Raw genomic sequence first — 22572 nt, 5'->3', positions numbered from 1 at the left:
ATTCACAATTGCAAAGATGTGGAAACAACCCAAATGCCCATCAATTCATGAGTGGATTAGTAAAATGTAGTATATGTATACCATGGAGTACTACTCAGCTATAAGAAATAACAGTGATACGACACCTCTTTGGTTCTCCTGGAGAGAGTTGGAACCCATTCTATTAAGTGAAGTATACCAAGAATGGAAAAATAAACACCACATTTACTCACCAGCAAACTGGTTTCCCTGATCATCACCTAAGTGCACATTTGGGAATAACACCAATTGGGTATTGGACAGAGGTGGGGGATGGGGGGAGGGAATGGGTGTATACCTACTTGATGAGCGCGATGCGCACTGTCTGGGGAATGGACATGCTTGAAGTTCTGACTGGGGAGGGATAGGGGCTGGGGGGCAGGGATGGGTGTGTACCTACATGATGAGTGCGATGTTCACTGTCTAGGGAATGGACACATTTGAAGCTCAGACTCGGGGGGATGGGCAGGCATGGGCAATATATATAACCTGAACTTTTGTACCCCCATAATAAGCTGAAATTAAAAAAAAAAGAATAAAAAAAGATTATTCTAGTTTTGCCTGACCTAATCAGATCAACTTTTAAATGAGAGAGATCATAGGAAGAGAAGCCAGAAAGCTAAACTACTGCTGGCCTCAAAAAAGATGATAGTCACTATGAGTTCTACAGCTGTCAGGAATTGAATTCTGACAGTAACCTGAATGAGCTTGGAAGAGGACCCTGAGCATCAGATGAGACTGTAGCCCCAGTTGACATCTTGATTTCAGTCTTGTGAGATTCTGAGCAGAGGATCCAGCTAAACTTTGCCCAGATACCTAACCCACAGAAATAGTGTGATAATAAATAGGTATTATTTTAAGCCACTAAGTTTGTGGTGATTTGTTTTAAAGCCATCAAAAACTAATATAGATGGAGAAATAGACAGTATGTTGGTGTGTAAACAGATAGATATTTTTTTAAGAAGGTGTATTTTTGAAGTAATGTGATTGATGTTCTTGTATTAATCCAATGCAGTGGAATTTAGGTGCTACTACTAATAAAAATAATAAAAATTTAGGTTCCAGGCTAAAAAAGAAAATGCCTTTATACCATGGTAAGAGAGTAAATACTACAATGATAAATTGAAATATTTCACAGAATTTAAGGACTAGCATTTTATGTGATAGGGAATAATCAATGCGATATAGTGATTTCAGCTATCAAATCTACCAGGGCAGCTGTGGATGCACAGGTAGGAAATGCATTCCTATATATGAGGGTAACATTGAAATCTTACTGAAGAAGGAACTATTTGATGTCTGTTTATATGTGCATTATTTACAGATATAATGAAAAATTTGCAGTAGAGACATATCATAGACTTCATCATAGACAAGATGATAAAACTGACATAGAAATGTTAAAAGGAAAATCTGTGTTGTAAAATTAGCCTAGGTTCCAGAAACAATAGAATGTCTCAACAATAGGTGAGGAGACAATGAGTTGTTTTTTTTTTGTTGTTGTTTTGTTGGCACAAAAGACCATTTCCTAGAACAATCAGTTTAGGAATCCACATGGAAATGAACTATACCTGTCCATAAGACTACAGATGAGCCAATAAATAAAAGTGATCACAGCACTAAATTCAGTATCATTGAGAAAGACAAAGTTGAACAAAACTATCATACAACTCACTGAATTTTATAAAAGACAGCTGTAACATGTAAATATTAAAAGAAATTATAATGTAAAATTTATGTAATTAATAGTTCCCAAGAAGCACAGGGGAGACAGGATGCAAAACCTCAAGCTCAAGCAATGCAGAATTTTGGAGGTGAGCTCCCTGCATAAAGTCAGGAACCATGAAAGACAGGTGTACCTATTCATGAAAAAGGGAATAAAGAAGTATTGTTAACCAGCCCGAGGAAGCACAATAAATGGATATAATGTATTTTAAGGTTTTTGCATTGCCTGAAAAATAATAAATTAATAATTTATGTTAAACTTTAGTAAGACAAGGATTCATATTGTAATAGCTAGTGTAACCAGTAAAAATAAAGTTAAACAATGTATAGAATGCAATCTAATATAAGGGGAAATGAAATAATAAAAATTATTTTTTAGTCTAAAAGAAGACAAGAAAGAAGTGAAAATGAACATAGCACAGATAGGAAAAACAGAAAACAAATAGTAAGTGTATTAGTCAGGGTTCTCCAGAGAAACAGAACCAATAGACTATAATATACTGCACATATAAAGTATTGGCCCACCTGATTATGGAGGCTGACAAGTCCCATGATTTGCTGACTGTAAGCTGGAGACCCAGGAAAGCCAGTAGTGTGGTTCAAAGGCCTGAGAGCCAGCAGGCTGATGGTGTAGATTCTAGTCTGAGTCTGAAGGCCTTAGAACCAAGAGTGCCAAGAGCAGCAGCAGATTGATGTCCCAGATGAAGCAATAAGGCAGAGGAAGCAAGAATCCAACCTTTTGTCTTTTTGGTCTATTCAGGCCCTCAACAGATTGGATGATGCCCACCTGTATTGGGGAGGAGTATCTGCTTTATTTGCTCCACCAATTCAAATGCTAATCTCTTCAGGAAACACCCTCATAGACACACCCAGAAATAATGTTTCATCAACTATCTGGGCATCCCATGGCCCAGTCAAGTTGATTCATAAAATTAATCATCACAGTAAAATTATAGATGTAAGCCCAAATACTGCAAGTCCTGTTCACTCAACTATAAAAAGGGAATGATAATATAGGGCTGTTGTGAGGCTTGAATGGTTATATGAAATGCTTAGAATAGTGACTGACATAAATAAGTGCTATGTTAGCATTAGCAGTTAGTATTCTTATGACTATTATCAATATGAAGGGTATGCTATACCATTTATTTCTTGCCTGGCCTTGTGGACTGTGTTAGAGTCCCTATAATTGGGCAGATAAGGGCCAAAAACTGATAGAACTATTCAAGGAAGACTCTTTGAGACCCACAAATTTAGCTGCTTCAGAGTTCAGGTGACTTAGTATAGGAAAGAGTTGGAGAGGTATCTCTTTTCACCACCCCTCCTCTGGACTATTCTGGAATCCCAAGCACTGTAATCTTTGGGAACATGCTGAGGCAGTACCCTGGCATGAACCTTATTTTTTGTGTGATAGGTAGTGACAGCAGTAAGGTAGTGAGGGGAGGAAGAGAGTAGAAATAACTGTGACTCTTATCAGCAGATTTTTATAGGAACTTTGGAGGTAATTTTAGAAATTTATAATGCACCACTTTGGGGATTCTCAGCAATAAATGGAAGGATTTTGAGGGGGTAATAAAGTCCTGTATTATGATGATCAGGTTATTATACTGGCAGTTGTTTAGGTTAAATTCCTTAAGAAAATATTTGTATGCTACACATCTGATAAAGGGCTGATAACTAGAATCTATATAGAACTCAGGAAGATCAGCAAGAAAAAAATCAAACAACCCCATTAAAAAGTGGGCAAGGACATGAACAGAAACTTCTCAAGAGAAGACAGACTAAGGCCAACAAACGTGAAAAAATGCTCAACATCTCTAATCATTAGGGACATGCAAATCAAACCACAATGAGATATCACTTAACTCCAGTGAGAATGGCTTTTATCAAAAAGTCCCAAAACAATAAATGTTGACGTGGATTCAGAGAGATAGGAACACTCATACACCACTGGTGAGACTACAAACTAATACAACCTCTGTGGAAAACAATATGGAGATACCTCAAAGAGCTAAAAGTAGAACTACCATTTGATCCAGCAATCCCATTACTGGGCATCTACCCAAAGGAAAAAGAGACATTCTATAAAAAAGACATCTGCATTCGTATGTTTATAGGAGCACAATTCACAATTTCAAACGTGGAAACAACCCAAGTGCCTATCAATACATGAGTGAATTAATAAAATGTGGTGTATGTATACCATGGAGTTCTACTCAGCCCCCCAAAACAGTGGTGATCTAGCACCTCTTATATTATCCTGGATGCAACTGGAGCCCATTCTACTAAGTGAAGTATCACAAGAATGGAAAAACAAGCACCACATGTACTCACCATCAACTTGGTATTAACTGATCAACACTTATGTGCACATGTAGTAATAACATTCATCGGGGAGGGGGGAGGAGGGGTGTGTATATTCATACCTAATGTGTGTGATGCGCACCATCTGGGGGATGGATGCATTTGAAGCTCTGACTCAGGTGGGGCAAAGGCAATATATGTAACCTAAACATTTGTACCCCCATAATATGCTGAAATAAAAAAATTAAAAAAGAAGATTGGTATCATAAGGATTGTTAAGAAGGACAATCTTACCTTTTGACCCACATCCCTTTGGACCAAGATTGCCAACTAACTGTTGAGTCAGATGGTCTGGAGACTGGGCCTACAATTGTAGTACTACATTCTTATGTTCCTCTGTTATTAGAAATGAATGACTAATATTAAAATAATGTGAAGAATCAGAGCAGTATTTTAGTAGTGGTCAAATTTAAACACTTCTGGTAGAAATTTAAATTGTATGGTATATTTTAGTGAGTACTTTTTTAATCAACCAATATATAGTGTTTCTGCTTATCTTAGTATACTTGATAAGCCATGCAAGTCCCCTGCCACTTATGTTTTTCTCATTTGACAGGCATCTGAGAGCCCATGTTACCCTGCCTACTCTCTACCTTATCCTGCTGTCCTGTCCATAGCTGTTTGGGCCACTGATAGGTACTTTCCCACATGGAGCTTTGCCAGTGGCTTGTAAGGTTGCTTTGCTTGGGAGTTCTACCCAACAGGGGTATCCTGTACTGGGTAGTGATGTAATTAACCTCTTTGAGGAATTCCAATGTAAGTCATACAGACAAAGGCCGAAGAAAGTAATGTAGCATGGAAATGGGGAGACACAAAGAAGAAGTTAGCAGAAACCATGAGTAATGAGGAGGAAGATAGACGTAAGTCAAGCAATAATGATGTAGGAAGAGGAGCAGGTAGACACAGGAGATATGAGGTTGCTGAGTCAAAAACCACAGCAGTCTACTAGAGTTGTTGTTAGTACACTGGTATATCCTCGACAGCTATAAATGGCTTTCCAGTTCTCTTTGTGCTCTGCTGGAATGGTTTTATTTACTTTCTTAACTTTTTGTGTATCCTGGTAATAAGTCTTATCATCTGAAACTCGTGTGTCTCTGTTCCTTGAAAGCTTAATGATCCCAACACCCTCAGTTCCAGCATCAATTTAGCAAGCCAAGTGTATAGGTTGAATTCCCATGTAGGACAAGTTAGCTTTACTATATTATGTGATTATCCTCTCATGCACTCAACAACTAGGAAACACATCAATTGTTATAAGAAAGAAGAGTTTGAGAGTGTAAGAACTATTGAAAACCTGTCATTAATGTTGATAAAACAAACCAAAGCTGAAGACTGGATAGTGGGCCAATAACAACTTTTTAACATGAAAAACTACCCTTTCTCCCCCTTTTAGATATAAATTACTGGAGAAAAGCAGGTAATAAATAAACATATGGTCACACCATACATTTTAATTTCTTTGTACCATTTACCAGGTAAACCTCATATAATTTATTGTCCTAACCCTACCAGAATCATGTGGCATTGGGAAGGGTTGATGATGGAGAGTTTCCCCAAAGGATGCAAGTGCTGTTACCAGAAAACAAGGGGAAGATGTGCTAGGCTGACAAAAATAATAGATAACTTCTGCATGACTAGGTAGAGGAAGGCAAAAGGTGGGTGAAATATTACATTTTAGTAAAATCTACAGAGACCATATAGCAACATGAATAATGATTATAAAACAATGTTAAGTCAAAAAATCAAAGTATAGAATTGAAGGTATATGATTAAAATTTTGGTATATGGAAAAATGAAAACTTTCACTTTGTGGTAGTAGAATAATGGGTTATTATATTAAAATCATTAGTATATTTATAAAAATATTTGACAGTAAACAAAATGCATTCATAAAAAAACCCACTTCATTCTGCTCTTAAGTAGGGAATTCCACTTTTTTACATGAGAACTTGCTCTTCAAGTAACTATTTATTGGGAACTGGGAACTGTTTATGAGATCTGTGAATCTTTCCCCTGGCTATTTACTGCTCTTTCCCCACGTTGAAGAGCTTAGTGACCATTTATGACTCCATTGCTGCTGCTGTAGAAACACTGCCAATGTGACATGATTGTTGCCTCATGCTACCAGTCACCACTGCTGTCAAAATCTGAGTAGCTTAGGTGGTCTGGAGGGAGGTCCCACCTTAGCCAGAGCTGGGGTCCAGTGATCCTTTCAAGATGCTATTTGTCACAGTTTTGAACCTGAGTGGATCCTCAGAGTGTAGGGAAGGCCATTCCTCTCCCACGTACTGTACTCAGTCCAGGGCAGACTTGGATAGACACGTGATGGCACCACCACCAACAAAATACAACTATTTGGATCCCATAGTTTTAGCTCCCATTGATCCACTGTGTCAGCTCACACACATGCACATCCATTTTCCTTGTGACATGTGACTACCTTTCATTCTTGAGGAAATAATTGACCATTTAACACATTTTTGATCATAAAGAGGGCAAGCCAAAAGAAATGATTGTGATTAGAATGATATTTGTGGATGTGAAAGATTTGGAGGAAGGGCTGTCCCTGCCAAGTTTTCAACACTGAACATATGTTAATTTATAATTGGGGGTGTATATATGTTGTGGAGGTTATATTATATTATGTATAAGAACTAGTGAGGAACTAGCCAATTGGAAATAGGCCAATTTGGTTTGTGTAAAAAATAGCCCCAATTATAGGAATAGGCTCACACTCCTCTATGCCTGCTCATCACACAGCTCAATATTCTCAAATATGTTGAAACTTTTTTTATTATACCCATAAACTCTATGCATATTCCATATTCCTAACTTTGTATTTACATAAATTTACATATTATCCCTGGTCATATGATTACCTGTTCACATATCATAGTTCATCCAAATGTTATTCTTCCAGCTTAAACACCAGGTAGGGGGATCAACTGTCCCAGTGTGTCTGAGACTGATGGAGTTCCTGGGATGGGTGACTTTCAGGACAGGCCTGGACAAACTCTCAGGTCTCCTGTGAAGCCTTTACCAACTTTATTCCTACCTGTTCTCACATAGCCTTCAACGAATTCTTTTTGCCTTTAAAGTTAATACACACCCATAGTTCCTAGCAGTTTATTTAACATATGTTCTCTATTGGGGGATAGTTTGCAAGTTTCTTGAGGGTAGGACCTACATCTCTTTAACTTTTGTTTTTCTAATACTAGCACCCAGCTAAGTATTAGGAAATAAAGTAAATCTAAGAATTTAAAAATTATAATTCTGTGGTTTGAAACATTATACATGTTTTCTTTTAGTTTAATTAAGTATAGCATTGAAGTTTAATGGTTATAAACATGGGTTTTATTTTAGGACAAGCTTGGGTTCAAATTTCCACCCTGTCACTTATTTATTATGTGACATTTGGCAAGTTAATTAACCCTCTAAGCCTCGATTTTCTGGTTACAGATTAAGCCTTCTTAAATCTGTAAAATGGGGATAAAAATAGTACCTACTTCCCAGGGATATTGTAAGCATTAACTAAAATAATGGCTAAGTGCATAGTATAACACACAACTAGTTATTATGTAGTATTTGTTAATAAGTGATTACAAATCAATTAATTGTACTCTTCCATGCATTGTTTCTTCCAGGGATTTTATGTCATCCCAGGCAAAAGCAGTTATTAAAACTACTGATGATTATTTGCAGCTTCAGTTTGGCCCCAACAGCCTTTTGCATTCAGCAGCAGTATCAGAAGGGTCAGGACTTCAAGATTGCTCCACACATCAAACAGCATCAGATCACAGCCGTGATGAAATACCAGACCTAGACAGCTACAAATCAAACAGTAAAAACAATTCTTGGTTTATATCAGCATCCAAGAGAAACAGACCTATCAGTGCTCCAGTGGGTCAACTGAGGTAATGAAAGCTGTTCTCTGTTCTTTTTAACTGACTGTTGAAGCTCTTTCCTTTGAGCGGAATTTATAATGATTCAATTGACTATTTCAGACATTAAAATATAACACACCTCTAGGGTTTTGTTTCTGTTTTTGTTTTTTCTTTGAAAGCACCAGAGTAGAATATTGCTAATTACACTGTGGAAAATATGAGAAACACTTCAACTGGGTAATCTGGAACTCTGAAAAGAATATTTGAAGCAGAATTAGCCTAGGAACATGAAATATCTTTGCTTATAAGATATTTGTTTAAAAATAGAAATGTGTACTTTTGATATTTAACTAATATTTTGAAACAGAATTGGATTGAAATGAACTTGTTATATAAAACCATTTTGTATTTTCACATCAAGATGATTATCATAAACTGTTAACCTAAGAGTTCATGACAGAAGAAAATGTCCATAAAAACAAAATCAAACCAAGAAACTAATATCCCCATTATTTTCAGATATTTGAATGTGCTGTGATTTTAATTTACCTAAAGTTTTTATTTTAACATGTTTACTTCTGTGATATTATAAATTAACATGGTTAGTTAAATAATTCTGAAGTCAAAAATTTGACATGTTAGTCAATTTACCATGTACTTTTGCCGAGAAAATAATAAAGATCAAAACCGGTTTTGCCTGAAGACAAAACTTAGAAATCTTAACTCTTACTGTCTCTAAACAATTTAAAATGAAGGCAGTACAATTAACTTTGGAATCAAAATTTTAGTTATAATCTATTGGAATTTCAAATCTTTTCAAAAAGGCAAAGAACTTTGATAAACATGAAAACTTGGGGAAAATATTAGCCGTTTACTATTTCATGATATTAAGATATTATTTTTTGCTATCAGAATATAGCAGATATATATATAAAATTTAGGGGTATATATGATATATATGATTGTTTAAAATATTATGGTGTTTTTTAAGTAAAACAATAAAAATAATTCTGATATATGTGTTTTACATGAGCAGTTTTAGAAAACTTATTTTGTTTTAAATTTTTAAAAATACTTAAATACATAGTGACAATCTTATGACAATCTTATCCTATAAAAAGTTTTGTTGGGAATACTTTATATACATAGGAACATCTTTAGGTCTGAAATCTCTTTTAAAAAAAACCTCTATAAAAATATTTATTTAAAAGTTTTTACTAATTAACATGCCCCAATTTTTGTGTTTTTTTTTTCTTTCAGGATTACAGAATTTTCTTCTTTAAAATTTCAGTTGGCCCAGAATTGGCATAGATTGTCTCAAAGACACGAACTTCAACCAAGAGTGATTAAAGTAACAGCTTACAAAAATGGATCTAGAACAGTCTTTGCCAAAGTTACTGTACCAACCATCACCTTGGTAACTAGTGTTCCAGAATTTTCAGTGCTTCATTTTTTCCCTTACTGTCTTTATAATATGAAAAATGAGAAAGATGACATTTATTGTGTTAACATTTTCTTTTTAGGAATCTGAATCTGTAAATTGCTTGTATATACATAGATCTCAAAGGCGTTTCACTGCTTTCCTTTTAAAAAAAATCAATATATAAATAGTGTATTTAAACAGATGCAAGGGCATTATATCTTTTGTAGAGTTATTAAAATGACAGATCATTTAAGGATTAAAATTAGACAGTAATTAGATATTCTTCATGCTGTGATTGATTTACCTTTTATTTCCACATTTTCAACTGCTAGAAAATAACTATATTGGTCCAGTTACTGAACTTGGCAAGGGACTCAAAGTGGTTTCTATTTTGATCATTAGAACGTTTTATTTTGTGGAAATGTGTTACTTTCTTTGTCGTAAATCACTTTGTCTCACCTCTTGCTTTCTTCTAGTTGCTGGAGGAGTGCACAGAAAAGCTGAACCTGAACATGGCCGCAAGACGAGTGTTCTTGGCAGACGGCAAGGAAGCCCTCGAACCTAAAGATATACCCTATGAAGCCGACGTTTATGTTTCAACGGGAGAGCCTTTTTTAGATCCGTTCAAAAAAATTAAAGGTAAAAAAGAAAAATATATACCCTACCCCCACACACAGTAAATTGCTTAAGGGGTGCAATTAAAAAATGATTTTCATCCTGTCTTTTTTGCATGGTTTAACAAAACTAATGTTTACGCATTTACAGCTCAGTAAGAGGATAATGTGCTTAATGAAAGAAAAATCCACTGACAGCCACGTTTATTGCCCTTCATTAGCATTGGTGCTTAATTTAATATAGATCTGAATAGACATTAGGGAGCCTGCAGGAGGTTAAATGGTGAAAATATAATAAATTAAATCAGAGATTATTGAATTTACTGTTTAGTTTCTGTGACACTCAGCAGACATAATTCATTAGACTTATTCTCTCAGAAAATAGTTCAAAGTTTCAAATATCATTTATTCATTTATACTCTTGGTCTTTTTTCAGATGGTATTAACATAATTATGAAAATGTGGCCAGTAATGAACATATAATTCTTATATACATGTGATTCTCCTAATAACATTTTTCATAATAATTGCTGCAGCTTGATTTTTTTAACCTTAAAATGTATATATATAATCTTAGACTTATTTTCAGGTAAGGCTTTTAAAAAGTCCATTGTTTCTAACATTTCAGAAATGCGGAGATTTTCTAAATTAAAAATATAACATTTTTTTCTTTAGTGGGAAAGAATACATTTTAAGAGAGAAATAAAATTACCACTCACTAAGAATATTCTTCCAAGCATGTTGTACCCAGAGTTCGTTATCAAGTGCTATATATGGTAATCAGATTTAAATAACATAAAGAATAAAAACTTTGCCATAAAAATTCAGTGTCTAACTGCTGTATTTCCCTATGCTTTTTATACCTTATTAGAAGTAATTTTTTTCTGCAGCTGCTATAAAGCTGGTGAATCAAAGGCAAGTCTAGGCAGTAATTGCATAAGTAGAAGAAAAGTAATTCTGGAGTTCATTACAGATAAGGTGATGAAAATCTTTCTTCTGTTAATATTATTGTATAAAGTAATATTAGGATTTCTATCTCTTTCATAATACTTGATCATCAGGAAATAATTTCTTGAATTCAATAGAAAATTCAGGATAATTTGGTCCTTGTAAAGAGACTTGTTGCTATAATACTCGTTAAAAATTAACCTATGTGATAGTATAGAGTAGACCCATATATTTTTCAAATATTTTTAAAATTCAAAATATGGCTACCTCTAGTTTGTATTCATTGAATCATTTGCTTATATAAAACCATGAGTCTTATTGAGAAAATACATTTCTGTGAGTTTTTAAAATTCAGATATTTCTGTAATGATTGCTTTATTAAGATCCCTGATTACTTTTATTAGTAAGAAATGCTTGCCTTTCATATGTATAATGGTATTGTAGAAGAGATATATAAATATTATTTATAGCTAAGCTAAGATGAAAATCTCATGGACATGTATGGCTAAAATAACAATGTCACACACATGACTAAGCTTGGTGGATAATTTTTAAATGTACAAACTAATTTCCTCCTACTTTTTGTTTTCTCTTTTATCCTTTTTAAAAGCCAAGCCCAGAACAAAAAACTTCTCTGCTTTGTCTGCATATCTTTGGCTGTGTTTCACTGTGACATGCACTGCTGTTCTTTTAGCACCAAAATGTTGGCACACACTCCTGAAAATTTCACACCATCTCTTGCTGGATCAGCAAGCTTAACCCACCAAAATCTGGTGTTGTGCAATGGTTTTTGACTGATAATCAATCTTTATGCTGCTCGACAGTTGTTGCTGGGACACGGAGTAGAGCAGGTGGCAGATGTGCCTTGTCTTTTGAGAAAAGAAATTGTAGGTAAGCTTGGACACAGACTAGCATATCACATGTCCATTAAAAAGACTTAGGATAAGTATAAAGGGGAAAAGTCACTTGTCTAAGTTAGGCTTATAGATAAGCCTAAGCACTGATATTTGGTTTCTTTCAGAATGTTAAGAATATAAATGTGTGTGTGTGTATGTATGTGTGTGTATATATATATATACACATATATATATATATATATGAAAGGTAATATTTAACTTGATGTGGGTGATATATGCATATATCACCCACATATTTACATATACATTTTCAAACCATTTAAATCAGGTTGAAGATTACCTTTCTAGCATGTGTTTTATAGATAAATCAATAATTTGCCAACTTTTCACAAGTGTACCATAAAAATAAAGTATGTATGAATAACTTGTGGTAGATAAATTTAGATTAAGGAAGCATTCTCAGAACTTGGAAAATTGAACATGTTAAAGGTAGAAAACAGTCGGCAGGATTGGGTGTTACTAGTACATCTTTCTAAATGAACATGAGTATTTTATATACAATTAGCCAAAAGACATTAGAGTCAGTCACAGGTCATTATTTTAATTTTCTGATTTTCATTCATTCAGCAAACATTTATTAAGAGCCTACTATGTGCCAGATACTAGGCCAGATCAGAGAAAGATGAAAGAAGGGGCTCACAGTTTCTTTTTTATCGTTATTCTTTCATCTCTGATTTAAATTAAATTTAATTCAATTCAATTCAATCAAAATTTAAACCAATGAATATTTATCATCTACTATTGTGTGACCCTGGCATAGGGATGGAAGTTCTGTCCTTTAAGGAGCTTAAATTGAGTAAATAAGTTATAAATCCTTCAAACTGAGAACACTGTTCAACAGTGTAAATCAAATAGGTCTTCCAAAGGAAAATTTACCCTATTTCTGGCACCAGAAGGTAAAATAAGTCAGTGTATGTTTTGGCAGTTATATTTCCATACTTTATTGGTTCCCTTATTGACTGGAAAGGCAATGCAGATAGTGAAAATTGCCTAAGAACTATTTCCGGATTTGCTAAGATGGAAAAAATCCTATAGAATATCTCTGATATTTTAGCTATATTACTATCGCTTTTGAGAATCACTGTTGACAACCAGTGGCACTGGATTTAATAGAAAGCCAGAGAGCCATTCATCACATACCTCTAAACACAAAGCGTTCATATAGAGGTCAGACCAAGGTCAAGACTGACATGAAGCATTCCCTGTTGAAATGCAATATTAGAATAATTCTTACATTTTTAAAGTTTAATACCTAATCAGAAAGATTAATTGTATATGGAAAACATCAAGAAAATAGAAATATATTATGTAAAGACTGTTGATGAAGATGTCTTATTATGTCTTATACTTATGGCATTTAAAGATTCTGACATTTTTTAATGATTCTGCTGGAATTGTGAAGATGTAGTTAATGAATTGTTTGAAAAGGCATTTTAAGTTTTCAGATTCATGGCCATGTGGTTTGAGTTTTATTCACAGTTTTTTGAATCTTCTGCTTAATTGTGGCACAGTGAAAATTTTTGGATCAGATCCATGGGGTTTATGAGAGTTCAGCTACTGTATAGCTGCTAGGAGCTGTAAGCAATGCATACATAAGAAGCGGTTCGTGTCCTGTGATTCCTTAAATATCTTAAAGAAGATGAGGGGGAATAATTGTTTAGACCTAATTCATTAGGTCCAAGTTCTATTATGTGGAGCTCTGATTGTCTTTAAAATTTTTTAGTTTTATATTTTTACTCTTTCCTGCATAACCTATTCTATTATTTGGCTTTTAGAGTTATCATTTACAATGATTCATTTTAGTCTTGAGTTTGGTTAACCAGAAGAGAAACTTAGTATTATGAATAAGATTTTATATCTTTTATATACTGTATTGTGAAGATGTAGTCACAGAAAAAAAAATTCATGAAAGGAGTTCTTGATACTACACCTAAGATCTAAATTTAAACCTAGAGATTTTCTGCTAACTGCCATGTGATCTACAAAATGAAATAATTTGCTGTGACAGCTTGTGATTGACAAGAATATGTGTGAGCACATTTAAAATAGGCCATCTTTTCATGTAGAAGTAAATGTCAGTGAAATGATGGATTCTCATCATTTTAATTATTGATGATTTGGAAATATTTCAATTCCACGACACACAAAGCACATTCTAAATAGCAGCATAACACTTTTTTTCATATCTGCTTCAATAATGAAATGTTCTGTCATATTTTGTTTTTCAAAAAATGCATTAGTTTAATGAACTTGGTTTCATGCATTATAATCTGTTACATTATATGTCTATTGAATTTGTTAATTTTTAAATGGTAATGTTAAAAGCACAAGTTTCAAGAAGTGACCCACTACCCACATTGCATCACACCTTGCTATTTCTGCTGCTGTATCTCAAGACAGGAATGCTATAGTGCTGCCTACGCCAATGGCTGCTTTAGCCCTGCCAAAGCTAATACTGGGCTTTGTGATGCTCCCATACAGGGCAACCACTACTTAATTGAGGCAACTACAGGAGTTAGGATTGGCTTTCCCAAATTCCCTTTTATCTTTTGGTGTGACTAGTGTATGTCTTAGGTGATATTATTAGTCCATTTTATTTTCCACTTATATACTCAAAAGCAGGAAAATGGCATTGCAGAGAGAAAAAAGTCACTTCTGATAGAAGCACATGATTCTTCTATGTATTTCTACAAGTGAGGGTAAAACTATAAGAATATATTTCATGTAGTTTCCCTATTCTAAAAGTTTTAAATCTGTAAATAAGTGTAGGCATGGATTTGAAGGCAATTACAAAGTATATACTAAAAAAAAGTGTCCTTAGATAGTAGGAAAATCTATGGCCTGAAAATGGCTAGCAGCATCTCCTTATACTGTCAAATATGAAATCATTGAGAAATACCTCAATTCTTGACATACTCATGAAATGTTGAATGGTATTTATATACGGAAACTACACTTTAATAAAGATGCCTGCAAACCTACAACTGTCCTGATAATTTGAATGCTTTCTGGATGTCATGCACCCAGTTTTATGCAGGGGTTGTGAGGAGTAAATGTAATATACTTAAAGCACATAACAAGTGTATTGTTGAAAATAATTCATGTGTTTTATTATGGGCTGCTATCCTGGACCTTTCTGGGGAGTATTATATAATATATGATATTTGTACTACTATGGTATAAGCACCATATTAACTTTTTTTGTTATCCAAAAATTTCTAGGTATGGAACAACACCTGACCTTAAGGGTTTTAGATAATGTCTTTCTGTCACAGCTGCAAAGAACTCTGATAAATATTAATTCTCACTAGGATATGAACTGAGAATGGTTACAAATATTGTCCTTATCACCACAAGTTGTTTGCTGCATATGTGAGAGTGGCCAGACAGAATAACTCCCTGACCAGAGCGGAGAGAGTATGTGGGAGGTAATAAACTATGGTTCCCTGTCTAAGGAGGTAGAAGGAATAGTTAGAGTTGAAGGGAGACGATTCATTCATTCAGTTATCTATTTAACAAGCATTTTTTGAGTCCCTAAATGTGCCAGGCATTGCTCCAAGCCTTAAGGATATGGAACAAGATAGAGGTTTCATGGAGCTTAGGTTCTAATAGTGGAAAAAGAAATAGACACTAAACTTATAAAGAATTAAATAAGGTATTTATTGACAGTGTAAGTGTTGTAAAGGCAATAAAAAGGGTGGTATAATAAGAACAAATCATGTCATGGAAACAAAAGAGGGAGGGAATTTTAAAAATGAAATAGGTGTTTACAGTAACTTTTAAATCGAATCTTTTAGACAGTTGCCTGCCTACCCTGCTTGTTACTTTACCTGAGAATTTATTTATATATGCCTTAGCTACTCTTTCAGAGTGATTTACCTTTTAAAATGTTCACTTTTTTAAGCTTTTGGACATCTGTTAGGAGAGATGTGAGAAATACATTATTGTTTAGTGGAATACTGAAGTAAAATGATCTTGAAAGATTCTAGTCCTTGTTATGTGGTCTTGAGCACAGTGGCTTGCATCTCAATGTCCGTATCTGTAAGATAGAGTTAATAATACCTTCAAGAATTATGGGATATTGTCTTATTTTTGTAATAAAGATAAATTATTTGAAAATTAAATGTTTATAAATCTGTAATCTTAATAGAAAACTGAGAATAGCATTTTATAAACATAACTAAGATTCTAAGGCTATTAGTCAGAACTTTATGTCCACTCTTAGCTTCCTGGAATAGCTAGCAGGGTTAAGGAAAATAACAACAACAAAAAAATTTATTTCTACTTCCTTCATCATGGCCAGGAATATAAACTACAGTGGGAGCCTGGGAATGTCACTTAACCTTTCTAAGTATGAGTTTCCTCATCCATAAATTGAGTATAATACTATGTACTTCACAGATTTATTATGAGGATTAAATAAGATGATGTGTGTAAAAACCTGGCACATGATAGGTATCTAAAATATTGTCTTTCAACCTGCTCTTTATCTATCTTTCTTTTTTTGCCCCATCCTTTCCTAGGCATGTTTCCACAAGATTTTCATACAGGTTGTCACAGGTATCTTATTTTGCTATGAAAGGCATTTGCTAGGTCCAAGATCTTGAAATACATACAACCAAATTAAAATCTCTGCCACGCAGTTGTGTATACAGCATGATATGGAAATCTGAGTTAAAGTCTGTGAACTCTCAGTATCTGGGGTGTAGGTCAAAATCAAGGCCTTTTATAAAAGGAGCCCCAAGTGGTGCCCTTTCTCATCTCTGTTCCAAGAGTTGTGTTTTAAAATATGTTCATGACCCAGGGCTTGCCTTAACTTTAAGCTGCCATAACTTATTTAAAGAAAGTTCATAGAAAAGTTCAGGGAAAGGGTGACAACATTTTGATTGGCACAATAGATGGGATGTTTGTAATTTTAATCAAATTTAAATTGAAGACATACTTCAAATGATATGTCAGACTAGTGTTACTAAGTTAAAATCTAATGACAACCACTGTCATTATTAGTTAAATATAGCCATCATGCCTATAGCAATAAATGATGACACTTAAGAACACGCAGAAACAAAGAGCGCAAGTATTTAGAGAAAAGGGAGTGACTACAGACTCAATTGAACACAGGAATTTGACCTGGGTTTAATCTATTTACCAAACATAGAAGCAATTGTATTTTGGGCAGATGATATAATTGAATATAGCAGTATGTTTTCTTACTGTCAGAGCATTTGTATTTTATAAATTCATCTTGTACCCATGAAATGATGTGCTTGTTCATATTTAATGTCATTATCTATACCTACTTGACAGTCAGTGCATTAATGTGTTTTCAAGTTTATTGCCCAACAAGAGAATGAATTTTTTTTAAATAGGAAGACTTAATAAGCTCATGGATTTGAACTTGCAAGTTTGCTGCTTTTATTCTTACGGTATAAGAAGGCAGTATTCTTTTTGCCTAGTACATGCAAAATGGAAAATTATAATGTGGGGAGCACCCAGACTTATTTAATTTTATGACAGACATTGGCTTTTTTGAAGTAGACTGAAGAAATGTAATTATATTGTAGATAGACCTTTTAAGACAGAAGCAGGCTAGAAAGCGCTTTATCTTTTTTCATGATTTGGTTAAAAATACCATGAAAATAAAGTAGAATGTGGATTCTTCAAAATAAAATATAATCTGTGGTTGGAGCATAAGGTTCTATAAGTGCTTTAGGAGAGTAAGTATATGAACAGTTGGGGGTCATGGCAATCCCTGAGCAGCTGGGATATGGCCCTTTGGGAGGAAGTATATTCCAAGGTTATGCTAAGCCTTAGAACCTCACTAGAGTTCAGCTACTACCCTCATCCTTACCCAGTGGAATCTTAACTTTCTAGGGTAAAGTGGCTAGGAGGAGAGGAAGACTGAGACAGGTCTGATTGCTTTAGAAGCTGCCAGATGTAGCAAATTTAAAGGAGGGGTGAGGAAATAAGGTGAGACGAAGGACCTTTGGCAGTTTGGTATGTAAGGCAGAGACTTTGCTGATAGAACTATTGACAAGGTAGAGATTCAAGAATAGTCCAAAGGGGAAAAGGCAGAGATCCAAGAGCAATCAAAAGGGGAACTCTAATGTTCCTGCAGTTGAGATTCATGCTCAGGAAGGCATTGTCCTACTTTCTGGGGACACTTCCACGAGGAAGGGTACATTCCTGTTACATTCTCAATGTCTCCTTTTATAATCATCAGATTTGTAATTAGTGGTAAATTGTCTATCATCCTTTCATGCCTACCCTAGACTGAGTTGACTTAGGGCAGAAACCATGCTGCCTTGTTCACCACCATTTTCTGGCACAGGGCCTACCACTTAATGGATGCTCAGTAAATGTTATTCAGTGGGCGTATAGAGGACCAAATGAAATAGGTGCCGTGGTGAACCATCCATATTCCAATGAGGTGGTATTGAAAGAGGAGGGAAAACACCTCCCAACAGCAACCTATTTTGCTGCAAATAATAAGTGGACATTTGGGAAGAGTATATTAAAAATCTCCTACCCCAACTTTGTATATAGGTTTGTGAATGTTCCCATTTGGCAGGGGGCCAGAGTGAGCCAGCCCAAGAGTAAAGTACATGGCAAAGAGGCTAATGGTTACACTAATGTTTGTCTGAGACCAGACAATGGTCAGATATGGAATGCTGGGATTAAAAGATTCTTGAGGGACCCATAGGTGCACAAGATCTAGAATTTTCAGCTTTCCTGAATCCTCTCGGGAATGCCCTTTCTCTACCATCTCTCCCCTCAGCTTTTTTTTGAGGGGAGATAAGAAGAAGAGACACTTGTGTTTATTTAACACTTCTCTTTATATTCCTGATAGTACCTTGTGTAGACTAGGGGCTTATTAACTATGATTGAAAGTAAGGAAGTAAGAAAGAGGAGATGATCTGACCTTTGGGAATACCCAGGGCTGCTGCTCACTGCTGAGGAATGTGTGGGACTAGACTCACCTGTTTCTCCTTCCAACATGGGGTGGGGAGCGAGGGTAGGGTGGGAGGAGAATGTGGGGTCTGGGCAGGTGGGGGGTGGGAGGTTGGGCAATAACAAGGCTATTTTCTGATTCTTATAAAGGTACCAGAAAGCTCAGCCCTGGGAAATGAAAATTTTGGGATTTTTGGAGATCAGAAAGGTAATGAAATATAGAAATGTAGGAAGCATTTATTAGCAATGGCTAGTTTGTTTTCCTAGAAGTTCGAAGGGGATTTAAATAGTATTAACATTCTTATTTTAATATTTGGTCTGGCTCTCTGCCCCCAAAACCCTAAAGTCCTCTCACTATTTAGTTACTACTCGCTCTTCTCACCCCCAGCCTTTGAAATTAGCCTCTTCCCTCACCAGGGCTAAAGCCTTGTCATATCTTTGTTAAGCATCCTTGGTGTTTCCAGGCTGGTGTGGAAGAGTCAGATTCTGTTTTTCTTCTTGCCTCTGGGTGTAATAATGCTTATCTTGGACATCAGCTCTCCAACCTTATTTCTTGATATGAAGGCATATGTCCCCAGAGCTATGATGTACAGAAGAATCACTCATGTTGCTAAATATGAGGGTTCCCTTGTTCTTCAGCTTGTTCTCCTATAGAGGCCCATGGCCCACACCTTGAGAAATTCTACCCTAGAGTTTTCATTCTCCTCACTTATCCCAATAGCTTTATTTTATAGGGAAATGAATTTTGCCTTAATGTACAGAAGATTTTTTCCATAATACCATCTGTCCAAAAGATAGAATGGCCTGCTTTGGGAGGTATGGTACCTCTCGGTGTTTTGCACAAGGCTCTGATCTGGTTACATCCTGTCCTCCTTGCTCCATCTCTGGCTGCTCTTGTGTTCAGTCTTCTCACAATGACTCATCATATTATTGCATAACTTGGCCTTCACTTATATCATTTCCACCACCTGGATTCTGCTTCCCATTTTTTCCTACTCTATATATCCTTCAAATTCTGTCTTATGTCCTTCCTCTGGGAGGGAAGCCTTTCTTAACCACTTCAAGCTGTGGCATGTGCCCCTGCTTCATGCTCCCCCAATACCATGTGCAAACCTATGACCTAGCACCTGCCATCTTGTGTGTTGCTTTCCTTTCTTGTGTTTCCCAAAAGACCAAGAACTCTTTGAGGTTCTCTCTGTGCAGTGTCACTAGCAGGGAATGTGTGGTAGGCACTCAATGCATGTTTCTTGCATGAATAATTGAGTGAGTGAAATGTGTTGTTAAAGTCAATAATTTTTAAAGTTTCTTTCAACGCCAAGGCTTTAAAATTCTGAAGCGAATTTTATAGTATGCACTAAGCCTGTTATTTTCTTGCTGCTTCTTACTTTGGACTATCCTCCATGATACATATTCTGGTTTCCTACTAAATTCAATGTGGGACATAATGATGAGAAAGCTGATTAATTGTGAGTATAAAAATATAATCTTTTCCCCAAATACAGAGAAAACATAAGTCATTAGTTACCTAATATTGATCTCATATTTATCTAATGAAATAAAAGTCATGCTCTGATCTGATGTGTTTGACAAATACTCTAGAAATATATATATATATATATATATATATATATAATTTTTTTTTTTTTGAGACAAGATCTTTCTCTGTCACCCAGACTAGAGTACAGTGGTGTGATCATAGCTCATTGCAACCTCCAATTCCCAGGCTTAAGCAATCTTCCCAGCTCAGCCTCCTGAGTAGCTGGGACTACAGGCGCATGCCACCATGCCCAGCTAATTTTATTTTTTTAATTTTTTTCTGGAGATGAGGTCTTGCTATATTGCTTAGGCTGGTCTCTAACTCCTGGGCTCAAGTGATCCTCACACCTCGGCATCCCAAAGTGCTGGGATTACAGGCATGAGCCACCAAGCCATGCCTCTACAAATATTTATTATCTGCTGTGTTCCAAGCATGATTTCTGGTGATGGCTATGCTACAGGGAACAAATGCTTACACTGAAATTGATGATAACTTTTATTAGTTTGTTAAACATCCAACAGCACACTTGTTTACAGTGTACCAGATACTGGAGGTACAAAGATGAAAACACATTCCATGCCCTTGAAATGCTCACAGTCTAATAGGCACACATATACAAAACCAGGGAAGTTCAATAAAATGAAGGGCACATGGATGAAGCTAGAAAGCTAAGAGGGATAGGTCATCGAAAGCCTCCTGGAGGAGGTGGTATTGAGTTGAAAAGGAAGGGAGGTAGGTGAGCAAAGAGGGAGAGAAAAAGGCATCAGCAGGTCTAGAGTCACATAAGAGCATGGTATGTGCCCACAGCTTATACACAGGTTCCTGCACCTTTGTAGCTGGAACTGACTCAAATTCCTCTACAGAAATGGTGCTCAAGTGGGGGTAATTTTGACACCTGAGGGACATTTGGAAGTGTCCGGAGACATTTTTGTTGCCTCATCTGGATGGTGCTATGGACATCTAGTGGGAAGAGGCCAGGGTTGCTGCTAAGCATTCCACAATGCACAGACAGCCCCACAAAAGAGCATAGAAATGTCAATGTTTGTCAAGAAGTTGAGAAACCTAATTGTACTACATGAGACTATTCTGATTAACCAGAGACACAATACTGTATAAACACAATCATAGTAGTTTTTACAGAGACATTTTGACCAAAATATGGGCACTAAGGGCAACTGCTTTTTAGATGGTGCTATGGTGGGAATATATGGAATGTGGTGAAGTATTAAGAAGTATGGGAAATGTAGTCATTTTAAATTAGAGAAATTCTTTTGTTATTTGAGGAACTTGAAGGAGTGTACAGTGTCATGATTGAGAAAGTAGACTCTGGACTCATTCAGGCCTGAGTCTGATCTCTGACTCATAGATTACTATGTATGTTATAGATCTAATTGTTTAATTTCTCCAAGTCTTGTTTTCCTCATCTAAAGATGATAATATTGCCTACTTCCTAAGGTTGCAAGGATAAAATGGGTTAGTGACTATAAAGCATTTAACACAGCACTTTCCATATGTTCTTAATGAAAATCATGAGGCTATTAATAGCATAACCAGCATTTACTGTTTCTTATTTGTACATAAATATTTCATCTGTAAAAATGTCTTTCATCCATATAACAGATAAGGGAATTATTATTACTGTTACCATTCCTCAGATAAAAAAACTAAAGCAAATAAGATTGACTGATTTTTCCAAAGTTTCAGAGATAGTAAGAAGCAAACCTAAGATTCAAACTAGGGAATCTGGGCTGAGACACCATATTCTTAACTAGTAGGCTGTGCTGCCTATCTAGTAAATTATTAATACATTTTAGTCATCATTAGCACTATTTTATTAGACTGCTTTACAGGTTTATTTAAAAATCTTTAGTTCTATAAAAATTTTATATATTTCCAATGGTTTTTCTATGTTTATCAATATCAACAAAGATCTGGAAAGTAGGAGTATCTTTTTAAAAAACTATATGTAATTTATGTTATAAATGATATTTTCAAATTTTACTTTATTATGTGATTTTCCTATATCCATCTAGGGTTTTTTAAAAAAACCTATTTGGAACTTCAGAAATATGCTCTTCTTTATTATAGATTATATATTTTTAAGTGAGCAAGATGTCTTTATATGTCCTCAGGTAATGGAATTATGAATATATTCATTCTATTGGAATACATTTTATTGGAACAAAAGGAC

At 35.3% G+C, this 22572-nt stretch overlaps 1 protein-coding gene across 1 annotated transcript in view; it reads left to right on the top strand.

The window, feature by feature from the left end:
* The window catches only part of LOC123642089 (doublecortin domain-containing protein 1-like), a 262128-nt gene that overhangs the window by 37132 nt on the left and 202424 nt on the right, over positions 1–22572 (top strand). Inside the window, exons 4-6 of the mRNA XM_045557008.1 lie at positions 7752–8021; positions 9252–9408; positions 9891–10053. Of these exons, the coding sequence (XP_045412964.1) occupies positions 7752–8021; positions 9252–9408; positions 9891–10053 (590 nt within the window). The remainder of the gene's footprint in view (positions 1–7751; positions 8022–9251; positions 9409–9890; positions 10054–22572) is intronic.

Source organism: Lemur catta, chromosome 7, assembly GCF_020740605.2.
Source record: "Lemur catta isolate mLemCat1 chromosome 7, mLemCat1.pri, whole genome shotgun sequence".
Taxonomy (NCBI): domain Eukaryota; kingdom Metazoa; phylum Chordata; class Mammalia; order Primates; family Lemuridae; genus Lemur; species Lemur catta.
Note: the sequence above shows the minus strand (reverse complement) of the source record. Positions and strands in the feature narration are given on the sequence as shown.